Here is a 12057-nt window from a genome sequence, read left to right on the forward strand (position 1 = left end):
CATCCCCACTTCAGTCAGAGGAGAGCGATTTTTGCAGGAAACGGGACGTTTCACACAAGGCTCCCTTTTCATTTCATTCATCAGTCAGCTTGAAGCCCTTGCATGTCGGACATGGGGGGCATGATGCAAGCAACATGACCCCCACGAGCACCCCCAAGTTGCAAACCCAAACTCTTGCACCACTAGACAGTAGGTCACAAACCTGAGATGCAGCAAGGCCAAAGAGAGCCACAAAGCAGGACATACACAGCCCCCAAGCAAAGAAACATTCATTCTCTCCCACGCAGAAACCAGATAACTGGGCAAGGGGAGAGAAAGGTTGTCCAGGGTGCTCACTGGCTGGCATTACTAGAACCTATCGAGTCCTGAATTGATACATAAATGATCTTGTATTAGGAAGGCAAGTGACGATGACCCTACCCGTTCTCAGACTCACATAGGGTCAGTACTGCCCTTATAGGAACCAGTTGTCCCCACGGGGGCAGAAAAGTTTGTTTGGACAAGAGATGCACTCAAAGAAATGCAAACAGCACCCTGTCGTCCTCTGACGACACTGGAGACCTGAGTGCATCCAGGATTAATGATGTTCTAGGAGTGCATCATGCCCACACAAGGGCACGGGGAGGTAGAATTATAGCTGCATACATAGCTCAGGGACATAGGTCCCTGGAAAGAGAAGGCCATGGCAGGATCAGGGAGTGGAGCAATAGGTAGGCTGGTCCAAAGGATGTGTCTGACCCACAGGTATTAGGGCTGGAGCAGGCCTGGCAGAGCGTGCCAGGATCAGGAAAAAGACAGCTCTGGAAAGGCAGCTGAGGGAGCAGACACCCCCAAGGACACAATGATGCACTAGGCTTTGCTTGCAATACCAGGGCACAATGCAGAAAAACAGCACCCTAAGTCAGCATCACCCCATAAACCACTGAGCACTGGATCGCAGGCAGCGGTACTGCGGTCTCAGCTCACAAGCCACTAGATCATGTTCAAGTCGAACAGGAAATACGGGACATGTCTCGGCTTGGTCCAGTGCCCCAGTTCCAGTTGACAGTGTTATGCCACAGGGGTACTTGGGACATGTTTGCCATCAGGTCGATTGTTAACTGAGGGAGGATATGCAAGATGTCAAGATGGCAATCCAAGAGCTTTCCTCTGGCACAAGTCTCCATCTGCGCAGCAGTCACGAGTATCCGGATGACTTGTGCTTTCCTTGTGTAAAACACCCCCATGTGTACAGATTCAGGGGAGCGAAGGCCCAGAGCTGGCCATACTCATCAGAGCAGATTTGCCTTTTTATTGGAACCAATACTGGTGGATACTTGTTTGCACTATTCAGCCAGCTCCTCCCGGTGCCCGTCCAGGTGAGCAGGGAACTCCCCCTCTGCCAGCCATGCCAGCCTGTTGGGCTGCAGAGACAGCGCCATGATTGGGTATTAACCCCTTCCATGCTGCATGAAACAGGGCTCTCCAGCACAGATGGCTATGCTGGGTGCTCTGTGGGCGCAAATGAGCATCCCAGGGATACAAAGGTGGGGATGTGAAGGCCCTGAGCAATAGCCAGGCATCGGAAGGTTTCACACAGAGATAAGGGCAAAAAGCAGAACCATCTATCCAGTACCCTCCCCTTGCTGCTCTCCTGGATAGAATCATAGAAGATTAGGGTTGGAAGAGACCTCAGGAGGTCATCTAGTCCAACCCCCTGCTCAAAGCAGGGCCAACCCCAACTAAATCATCCCAGCCAGGGCCTTGTCAAGCTGGGCCTTAAAAACCTCTAAGGATGGAGATTCCACCACCTCCCTAGGAAACCCATTCCAGTGCTTCACCACCCTCCACATCTGAACTCCAGGGCCTGATTCTGCTCTCTCCACATACCCTAGTGTAAGTAACCCCATTAGAGTCCAGGGAAACCTCACAGTGTAAGTGAGTGGACAGGCAGGCTCTTGGAGTTCAGACAGCATTCACCACAGCATCTGAGCACTGGCCCGCGGCACATTAAGTAACATGACTAACATGCATCCCGTGTGGTTGGTTCTCTCTCTGTCAGCTCTGTGTTCACAGTAAGCCTCCCCATCAAATAAAACACAGTGCATTCTAACAGGGACAACTTGTCGCAAGCAACATGAGTTACTAAATCTTTATTGCAACAGCATACAAACGTTCGGACTAGAGACACCAGTGGTAAGGCGCTCACCCCACAGCAATGGCATTGGGACGGTCCCTCGAACAAGCCAGGCAAGCATTAAGTGTCTGCATAGCAACGCTTTAATGGTGCATCTGCACCGTACCCCTTGCAGACCGCACGTCTCCGCAAGCAAAGACGGGAACATGATTTCACATACCAGTCTCAGTTTGGATCCCCTGAAGAGTTAGAGGGTGCCAGGCCCTCCCTTGGGTATACATGGACGGATCGAGACCATTTTGGCCCACATCATGGCAATAGTTAGATCTCTAGTGCCATGCAAATAAAACAAAACCCACCTAAAGCCTTTCCTCTATACGTCCCGAGGCAACACAAGAGGCTCTGGGAGGTTCAGCTCAGTGGGATGGTCTCAGCTGAATGAGAACACCCCATGAGGAGGATACAGCCTGAAACAGCAGCTCTGAGACCTACAAACTGCTTCACTCAGCTCAGTCGGTGTGCCCATCCCCGCTCCTGAGTGCTTTAGAGCCTGTGATGTGTCTGAAGCATGCCTGTTCTCAGCTCCCCACCCAAAGGGGCAGGACTTCCCAGAACCTGGCTCACATGGGGGCTAGGGAGCGGGCCTCAGACCCTCCCAGAAAGAACAAATGCGCCCAGAACCCGACTCACATGAGTGGGAGGTAGGAAGGGGGACCCAGGCCCCTCGTATCCTAGAACACACATGAGGACAGCAAGAGGGGCTCAGACAGCCCCAGAAGGGTAAGGGGGCCCATATCCCAGCCCCTAGGAGTGGGACAGGGAAGTGAGCTCAAAATACCCCAGGGGGGCAAGAGCCCCCCAGATCTGGGCACACACATGGGAGGGGAGAACATGGGGCTGAGAGATGCCCCTGCCCCTACTCTCCCCCAGTTACTCTGCCACTCACCCCTTCCCTGTGTCCCACCTCTCCACTCCCTCACCTGAACCCCCCAAAATCCCTCTCCCCTCTCCCCTGTACTAGTCATTCCCATTTATCCCCCTTCCCATAACCCTGTCCCCTCACTGCAGGCCCAAGCCCTCCGCCTCCTATTCCCCTCTCCTCTGCCCCCTGATACCTCTCCTCTCCCAGGAAGCAGCCATGTGTCTAATTTCCACCCAAATACTTGGATTACTTTCCCCCCATGCATGGCTCACATATCGTAGCACTCCCCAGCTACTCACTCCCAAATTCCTTTTGTCTCAGATTGGGGCTTGTGATTAATTTATCCTTAGTTATGTTAATTCAAGGGTGGATTCACAGCAGCTATCAATCTCAATGAGGTCTGACTCATCCAATCATTACTATATATCAAACTATTGATATGATGCCATTCAAAATGGTCTCAAGCTGTTGAGTTTTACCAAAGGGCTGCGTGTGCATAACTGGTTGGAAAACCACTCCCAGAGAGTAGTTATCAGTGGTTCACAGTCAAGCTGGAAGGGCACAACGAGTGGAATCCCGCAGGGATCAGTTCTGGGTCCAGTTCGTTCAATATCTTCATCAGTGATTTAGATAATGGCATACAGAGTACACTTTGAAGACGATACCAAGCTGGGAGGGGTTGCAAGTGCTTTGGAGAAGGACAGGATTAAAATTCAAAATGATCTGGACAAAACTGGAGAAATGGTCTGAAGTAAATAGGATGAAATTCAATAAGGACAAATGCCAAGTACTCCACTTAGGAAGGAACAATCAGTTGCACACACACAAAATGGGACATGACTGCCTAGGAAGGAGTGCTGCGGAAAGGGATCTGGGGGTCAGAGTGGATCACAAGTCAAATATGAGTCAACAGTGTAACGCTGATGCAAAAAAAAAGCGAACATCATTCTGGGATGTATTAGCAGGACTGTTGTAAGCAAGACACAAGAAGTAATTCATCCGCTCTACTCCGCGTTGATTAGGCCTCAACTGGAGTATTGTGTCCAGTTCTGGGTGCCACATTTCAGGAAAGATGTGGACAAACTGGAGAAAGTCCAGAGAAGAGCAACAAAAATGATTAAAAGTCTAGAAAACATGACCTGCAAGGGAAGATTGAAAAAACTGGGTTTGTTTAGTCTGGAGAAGAGAAGACAGAGAGGGGACACGGTAACAGTTTTCAAATATATAAAAGGCTGGTACAAGGAGGAGGTAGGTAAATTGTTCTTGTTAACCTCTCAGGATAGGACAAAAAGCAATGGGCTTAAATTGCAGCAAACTTCCTAACTGTCCTCGGGAGGTTGTGGAATCTCCATCATTGGAGATTTTTAAGAGCAGGTTGGACAAACACCTGTCAGGGATGGTCTTGATAATACTTAGTCCTGCTATGAGTGCAGGCGAATGGACTAGACCTCTTGAGGTCCCTTCCAGTCCTATGATTCTATGAAAACTGAGCCCTGGATGGCAAAGCCTGTCCCTCAAACTAAAACCTGCTGCCCTCAAACTAACACTCAGCGCTTTGTGCCTAGTGAAGGACGGAAGGCAATGCCTCTCCTCACCCCTTCTGGGAGCTACTCCCGCTGGAAGAGCACAGAGGCCAAACCGACATGGGGAGGGGACACTCAGGAAAGTGGAGGCAAATCAACTACTGATGTGAAGGCAACGCACATGAATTAAGGCCCCTTAAACCCTGGGTGGATGTTTTCAGTTCACTGTAACTTACTCTCCAGCGAGCGAAGGCCACTTCACTCCTGAAAGCGTCTGCACTGGGGGGCAATGGCGAGCCATGAGGTGTTTCGCCAGGCCTGCAATGCTACACTTGCATGCAAAATGGCCTCCTCCACGAGGCGAGACCTTGCACTTACGCTGCATGCTGTGTGGAGGAGGCCTCTCTTAGAAAATGGCATCCTCCAGGCACACGCCTGGGGGCTGGAGGGAATCATCCTGCAGGCAGAGCCAGTCCTGGGCCATGTGTTGCATACGCAGACAACACACCACTGCTGTGGGGGGAGGGAGTTAACAAATGTGCATTGACCATGCACCTTGGGTTGATTTCCCCTAACTTTCCTGAGCATCCCGCTGTAGCCGGGCCCCGAGACCAAGTGGAAAGTGGCTCATATAGCTGACCACCCCCCTCAGAGCAGCAGCATGCCATGACCACACCGTCCTCTCCAGGGGTCCCCGCCTGGCACCTGTAGGATGGAGAACACTGGTGCGCTGCTCCTGGGTGCTGCTTTGGCAGTTTGCTCTGCGAGGTTTGCCCTGGGTGGCCTCCCCCTGGCTGCAAGAGCACGGAGAGGGAGAAACGTGTGGGAGAACAAACTGGGAGTACCTGGAGCAGGGCTTCCCACAGCGACCAAGGCCACAATGCTGAGGCTATTACCAAGTGGCCAAAACAGAGGCAGAATTGAGGTCCCATTTCAGACATTGTGCACGGTGACTCCCTTTGCTAGTGGGCTCACTGTACCGGCTCGGACAGGGGGCACAGCTAGCCTCGCTGTAAGGGGTTGAGTGACTGTGACCAGCTGCCTGCAGGGCTCCTTGCCTTCCCCTCGCACCACACGGACCCGTTCCTCACCTGCGCGCATCCAGAGCTTGGATAACGCTGGTCTGAGCAGCCGCGGGCGTTCAGTGCGCCGCTGCTCTCCGCCCCGGGCAGGGAGGAGTTAACAGTCCCTGACCAGGAGCGAGCAGCGCACCAAGGGCCGGTTAGTCTATAAATGCGCGAAGGAGCCGGGCGCGGTGCGGCGACTGCGCCTCGGGAGCTGCTTCCGAGGGACTGGGGGGACACGGGGCTCTCCTGGCCCAGAGCCGCAGGTCAGGGGGGCTGGGAGAGGGGCCAAGGGCAAGGAGGAGACCGTGACCAAGCAGGCGACAGGGGGACTGGAAGCCGCAGGGCAGCGGCAGAGCTCAGCCCGCCGGGGCCCCGGGGGACGCGTGGCGCACGGGCAGCCTGGCGCACGGCTCCGCCGGGGTGTCCGCTTCTGCCGCAGGCTGCAAAGTTTCTCTCCGCCAAGGGGAACTTTTCCCGAGGAGTGCACGGGAGAGCGCAGAGCGCCGGCTGCCGAGGGAGCCCAGGGACGGGGCTGAATGGAGCCGACGGGATGAACGAGGTGGGAAGAGCATCAACGGGGCTGGAGAGGTCCCCGGAGCCCGGCGCTTGGCACCCAGAGCGCGGCACCGGGAAGGGAGCGCCCCCGGCAAGGGGCTGGCTGCGCTGAGCCGGGAGCTCGCTTGCTCCCTCCCCCCGGCTCCTAGCGCTGCCCGCGGGAGGGGGACTTCCCCAACCAGCGCCCCAGAGGCCACTTGACCCGTGGGGGGAGCGGCCCCCGTCCGCCCCCCAGGCACAGGGCTTTGGAGAGGGCGCCCCGCGGAGCAGCCACAGCGCCGGTCGGAGAGACGCGTGTGCGCAGCTCTTAGCTCCCCGCGGGTGCCCGAAGCGGTGATCGGCTGGGGAATCCCACCTCCCCGCAGGGCCTGCGGACAGGGACAAAGGCGAGACCCTGCCACGCCGGAGGGGGGGAGCGAGCCAAACTTCCAAGGAACCTCTCCGGGAGGGGCCCATGCGCCTCTCCTGGTGCTTTGAGGGGCGCACTGACCCTTGCCTTCCTTGAGCCCTGACCTCTTGGCTCAGGGCCACTGGAACCTGCTAGTCCTGACTGGCCGAGGACTCTGCTGTGCCCTGGGAGGCAGGTTAGATGACCGAGGATGGAGGAGGAAGGTTCTCTGCTGAAGAACCTGTCTGCTGGCTTGGGAAGGGAGGATGGTCTCTACCCCACCTGGGTGGTGATCACGCTGGCTGTCATCCTCATCGTCACCATCGCTGTGGACATCCTGGGCAACCTCCTGGTGATCATCTCGGTCTTCAAGAACAAGAACCTGAGAAAAGCAGGTAATGGCCTTGCTGGGACAGGGGGGCTTCGCTCTCCAGGCTCCCGAGGAGCAGCTCTGCCTCCCTCCGCTCTCCGCAGGGCTCAGGAGCAGTAAGCCAGCCTCCTGCTCTGCTAGTGCAGTGACACACCAGTGCTAGCAGAATCCACCTTTGTGTCTGTGTGTCCGTCCTTGTGTGTGTCTGTCTGTCCGTCCATCCAGCTGTGTGTGTAAACTTCTCCCACCCAGCACAGTCGGGATTCAGGGCAAATTTCTAGTAGTTGCAGAAAGCCTGGTGTTGGAAAGGCTAGTAAAACAGGCTATCAAAGCATGGGGGGGAAATTCCGTTGTCCATACTGACCCTGGCTTCCATGCCCGAGATACACTGCACTCATTTATTTACAATCTCAGCCAAGGGACTAGTGATTTTGGCTGCTCAACTTGGGACACCCTAAAAAAGGGCCCAATTTTTCAGAGGGTGGGTACTCAGTGCTTTCTGAAAGCCCTTTTTAAGGAGTCTCAGCTGGGGCACCCCAAAAACTGAAACATCCCAAATCACTCCTGAAAATCTTGACCCAGATTCCACCAGCTGGCTTCAATGCTCATCAGCACCCTCTCTGGGGGAACTCTGGTCAAGTTCCTTGTGGGATTCAGATTCTTAGCTCAATTAAGGGGTTTGGAGGACCTAAAGCTTCCCCCCTCCTAGCCTCGCGGATGATTTTGTAAGTGCATGGGTAGAATAGGACACAAAATGAATGGTAAGAATTGTTCCAGCCTTCACGCAGGGGAAAACAGCTATTTTCCATTTGCACCGCCTGATTCTGGGAACAGCTACACTTCAGCTGGCATTTAATAAATCAGGGTGTTTTGGTTTTTATCCCTCTTTATGCACTAAGAAAGTTACCAGGAACTCTCCAGGTTAGGTTGTTTCTGCTGCAATGAAGTGGAGAATTTTGCTGACCTCACGCTCTGCTTACAAGCTCCACATAGGTAGAAAGTTTTCTGTCTTCCCTTGCCTAGAATAAACCCAGGTTACAAGCCAAGGTCTTGGTCAGTAATAATTAGCCTGCGTCTCTGGAAAAGCCCATCCATCATTTCACGTAACAACACTTTGCCCTTCTGCAGCATTGGATCCTGAAGCATTTTACACTGAATCTGACTCTCAGCACCACTAGGAAATTATTGTAAGGGAGGAAACTGAGGCAGAAAGCTGGAGGCTTATATTGTCAAGGGTGTCCACCAGCTTTGGGTGTCTACATGGAGACAAATGGGGCCTGATTTTCAGTGACGCTGAGCATCCAAGAATCCCAAGTGACGTCAGTGGGAGCCAGGCAAATTCCATGCCTCTTCAAAGCAGGCTGTCTTTCTCCCCAGAATTGAATGACCTGAAGTCAGCGTACCTCTGAAAGCTCAGGTCTAAAAGACAAAGCCAGGAATGGAAGCCAGGCATCCTGATGCCTAGCCCTGTTCCGTAACTGCTAGACACTCCTACATTTCTAGTTGTAACCTCCTTATCTTTGAATGGGTTCTCTCCCTCGCCACGCAGTGACAATGGAACCCTTAGGACATCACAGTCTTTGCAATGGGAGTGGTAGCAATGCTATGCTCCAATACCACTGGACTTCATTGGCATGACTAGGTATACAAGCGTGGAGGGCTCTCAGGCCTGCCAGAGGTAGGTCCATGATGGCCAGGGTTGGGTTCCAGGCTGTGTTTGGGGTTTGATCCCCTGCGTCCCAGCATTCGGACTTCACCGCAGGGAAAAGCCAAAAGGCAGGAGGAGCTGGGAGAGCAGAGAAATAACTTTGCTAGGTGTGTGTGCACCTGCCTGTCCCGTACTGGGGAGCACCTAACCGCTGCTTCATTTATGCTACCTAGACTGTCGCTGACGAACCAAATTGGAAGTCAGTGGCTGGGGGTAGCCCGGGTGCGACTGGTGCAATCTAACGCTGGGATCAATCTGATCCTACGGAGCCGAGAAATGTCAACGGACGTTGAAAAGCACAAAGCCAGAACCAAATCTGTCATCCCAGTAGGACTGACTTTAACAGGCTCCCCCGTGTCAAAATCCAGAGCCTATCCCAAGCACCTGCGTATAACTAACCCCCCATGCATGGAGTGGCCGATTCCACGTCCCTGCTGGAGCGGAGCCATGGGTAGGGCAACTTTTAGTGCAGCCATTGAATGGACCCATTGCATTAAACTGAGTGGTTACCACCTGCTTTGGCTTCGGCTGCAAGTGCCACCCAGAAGAACACGTCTCAGCTGTATTGTCTCCAGGGAGAGCAGTGATTTAAACCCCTCGCCTGCTCTTTTCTTTTACTGCAAGCAGTATAGGGGTCAGGACAGGTACAGAATAAGCTAGGGAGGGGGAAGTGTGGGAGGGGATGGAGGGGGAAGAAGGGAGAATGACCTGTGACAGGGCCCCTCGCGGTAGGAATTTGGTTTATTGCAAACAGGAATTCGCTCCCCGTAGGGAGGGTGTTCGCACAAAAGTCAGTGTTGCAAGCTCTCTGCCTCTTCCATCACACAGTTCCATCTGAGTGGGGTCCTGCACTTTCCATGCAGCTGGGCTATGCCTTTCACCTACCACCGAATTCTCTACCCCACCCAGTGTGTCATTTCCCTAGAGCTGCTCCAAAGAGAGGAAAAACCCCACCTCTCTCCTGTCATGGTGAGGAAGAAGAAAGACCCTTGCGTGAAAAGCCACTGCCGGTGGCTCGGGAGTCCTCTTGCGGAAGAGGAGGTACAGATAGCTGTGGGCAGCATTATCCCCTTTGGGGCTTTAATTTTCAAATCAGCCCAGCAGAGAGCAAGCACGCTATTGTGGACCAGCACCCATTTGGCTTTCCTTGTCCAAGTGATAGAAGTGCAGCTCAGGAGATTCTGCAATCCAGTGATTAGGGCCTGACACCACGGGGGAGCCAGGTTCGATGCCTGGCTCTGCCACCAACATTCTGTGAGATTTTGGACAAGTCACTCACAGCCCAATTTTCAAAAGTGGGTTTCACTTTAGAAAAAAAATCTAGCCATTAGCTCATCTGTACCTCAGCTCCCCATCTGTACTAATAGCACTGCCCTGTCTCCCAAGGGCATATGAGGATAATATATTAGATGGATGGTCAATGTTATTTCAGTTGTGGTAGCACCTAAAGGCAATCACGGCCTCGTATAAAATGAATAAAACGGACAGTGTCTGCCCCAGGGAGCTAAAAATCTAGGATTGTGACAAGATGCAAAAAGGGGATGAACAGACAAACAGGGGTGGGGGTATGAGGTAGCGATAAAAGGAAAAGCAGTCATGGTAGTTAAAGTGGTAGTAAGTTAAGCTACTCTGTAGATGATGCATGAGCCAGAACAGAATCCAGCTCCCAGAGCCATCGCTGCCGTGCAAAGAGAAGTAGAAAGACAGTACGGCAAGCAGGTGTAATTTGGAGTAGGCGCAGGAAGCTGATTTGTTTAGCAAGGAGAAGGCGTTTTCCTGGCTGTTGCCGCTGCATTCCGACCATAGGGTCTAACTGGTTTTTTTTTTTTTTTTTTGGTGTTACCTTCCCCAGGCAATGCCTTCGTGGTGAGCTTGGCCATTGCAGACTTACTCGTGGCTTTTTACCCTTATCCCCTGGTCCTGATGGCTATTGTCCATGGCGGCTGGGTGATGGGGTACCTCCACTGCCAGGCCAGCGGTTTTCTGATGGGCATCAGCGTTATCGGCTCCGTCTTCAACATCACGGGCATCGCCATCAACCGCTACTATTACATCTGCCACAGCCTGAAGTACGACACGCTCTTCTCGGGCACCAACACCGTGTGCTACGTGGGGCTGGTTTGGGCACTCACCTTGCTGGCCATCGTGCCAAACTTCTTTGTGGAGTCCCTGCAGTACGACCCGCGAGTGTACTCCTGCACTTTCGCCCAGTCCGTCAGCGCCCTGTACACCATCTCCGTGGTGGTCATCCATTTCTTCTTACCCATCACCATCGTCAGCTACTGCTACCTGCGGATCTGGCTGCTGGTCCTCCAGGTGCGGCGCAGGGTGAAGCCGGAGACGCAGCCCAAAATCAAGCCCCATGATTTCTGGAACTTCCTGACCATGTTCGTGGTCTTCGTGCTCTTTGCTGTGTGCTGGGCACCGTTAAACTTCATCGGCTTCGTGGTGGCGGTCAAGCCCACACTGGGTTCCTTGATACCCGAGTGGCTCTTCACGGCTAGCTACTTCATGGCCTACTTCAACAGCTGTCTGAACGCTGTGGTTTATGGGGTGATGAACCAGAACTTTAGGAAAGAGTACAAGAGAATCATACTGACTGCATTGCAACTGGCTTACAGGACTGATGGAGACTAGCACCCATGGGCTGAGCCAGAAGGGAGGAGGTTTTACCATATTCACACTTATCCCCTGCTCCACTTTTAAGTGAAGTGCAAAGAGTGCAGCCAAAACAGCGAGAGGTCAGCAGAGGACACAGCTCCATATATAAGCTGTCTGCAGCAAGAACAATGCAGCCCACCCTGTTCTGCAACATAAGATCCTCTTTGGAATGCAATGAGCTTTGAAAACAGTCCCTCCTTGCTTACTTGCCCTGGCATAGTCTCCCCAGCCTCAGTCAGATAGGTATCCTGGAAACAGCTAGAGCCAAGTGATTCCTAGTAAATTTATTCAGTGAACTATCCACAAACATTTCACCATTTTCTCTAACTTCTCCATTATTCACCAACTAATTCTGTGTATCTCAAGAATGTTTGTGAACAGCTAGCTGAGTGTTGGACACCCAAAATTCAACTGGTTTCATTTGGACCGATGGAATAGTTACTGTTCCATGATTGGATGAGCATAAGTCCCAGCACTGAAGTTTTCTGTGTGAACACTCACCTCTATGTCTTGGGAATCTGTCTTCCCTAAGTATTCTCCAGTATTCACTGACTATTTGCTGTTCCTGCTAATACCCCTGCCAGCAAACTTGCACTGGCCACAAGGTTACCCCAGAGTGAAAGCAGAAAGGGGTGCAAACTCAGCCAAAGGGAATTCAATATTTTTATTGAATGGTGGGATTTTCCAGAAGCTCCCAAAGGAGACAGGTGCCTCTGAAAGCCCCACCTTACGTGAATATACACAAAA

At 52.9% G+C, this 12057-nt stretch overlaps 1 protein-coding gene across 1 annotated transcript; it reads left to right on the plus strand.

Moving 5' to 3' along the window:
- The first annotated feature begins 6782 nt into the window (after positions 1 to 6782).
- Positions 6783 to 11658, plus strand: LOC141992728 (melatonin receptor type 1A-like). The gene is made up of 2 exons (XM_074962069.1): positions 6783 to 6966; positions 10502 to 11658. Exons 1-2 carry the CDS (start codon positions 6783 to 6785, stop codon positions 11284 to 11286), a joined length of 969 nt encoding a protein of 322 aa, XP_074818170.1. The 3' UTR covers positions 11287 to 11658.
- Positions 11659 to 12057: the final 399 nt, after the last annotated feature.

Source organism: Natator depressus, chromosome 8, assembly GCF_965152275.1.
Source record: "Natator depressus isolate rNatDep1 chromosome 8, rNatDep2.hap1, whole genome shotgun sequence".
NCBI classification, from domain to species: domain Eukaryota; kingdom Metazoa; phylum Chordata; order Testudines; family Cheloniidae; genus Natator; species Natator depressus.

Bases quoted from the DNA above. Each gene is read 5' to 3' on its own strand.
- LOC141992728 (XM_074962069.1), top strand. From the start codon at position 6,783: ATGGAGGAGGAAGGTTCTCTGCTGAAGAACCTGTCTGCTGGCTTGGGA. The intron at 6,967-10,501 runs GTAATGGCCTTG...TACCTTCCCCAG, and splicing joins CAAGAACCTGAGAAAAGCAG to GCAATGCCTTCGTGGTGAGC.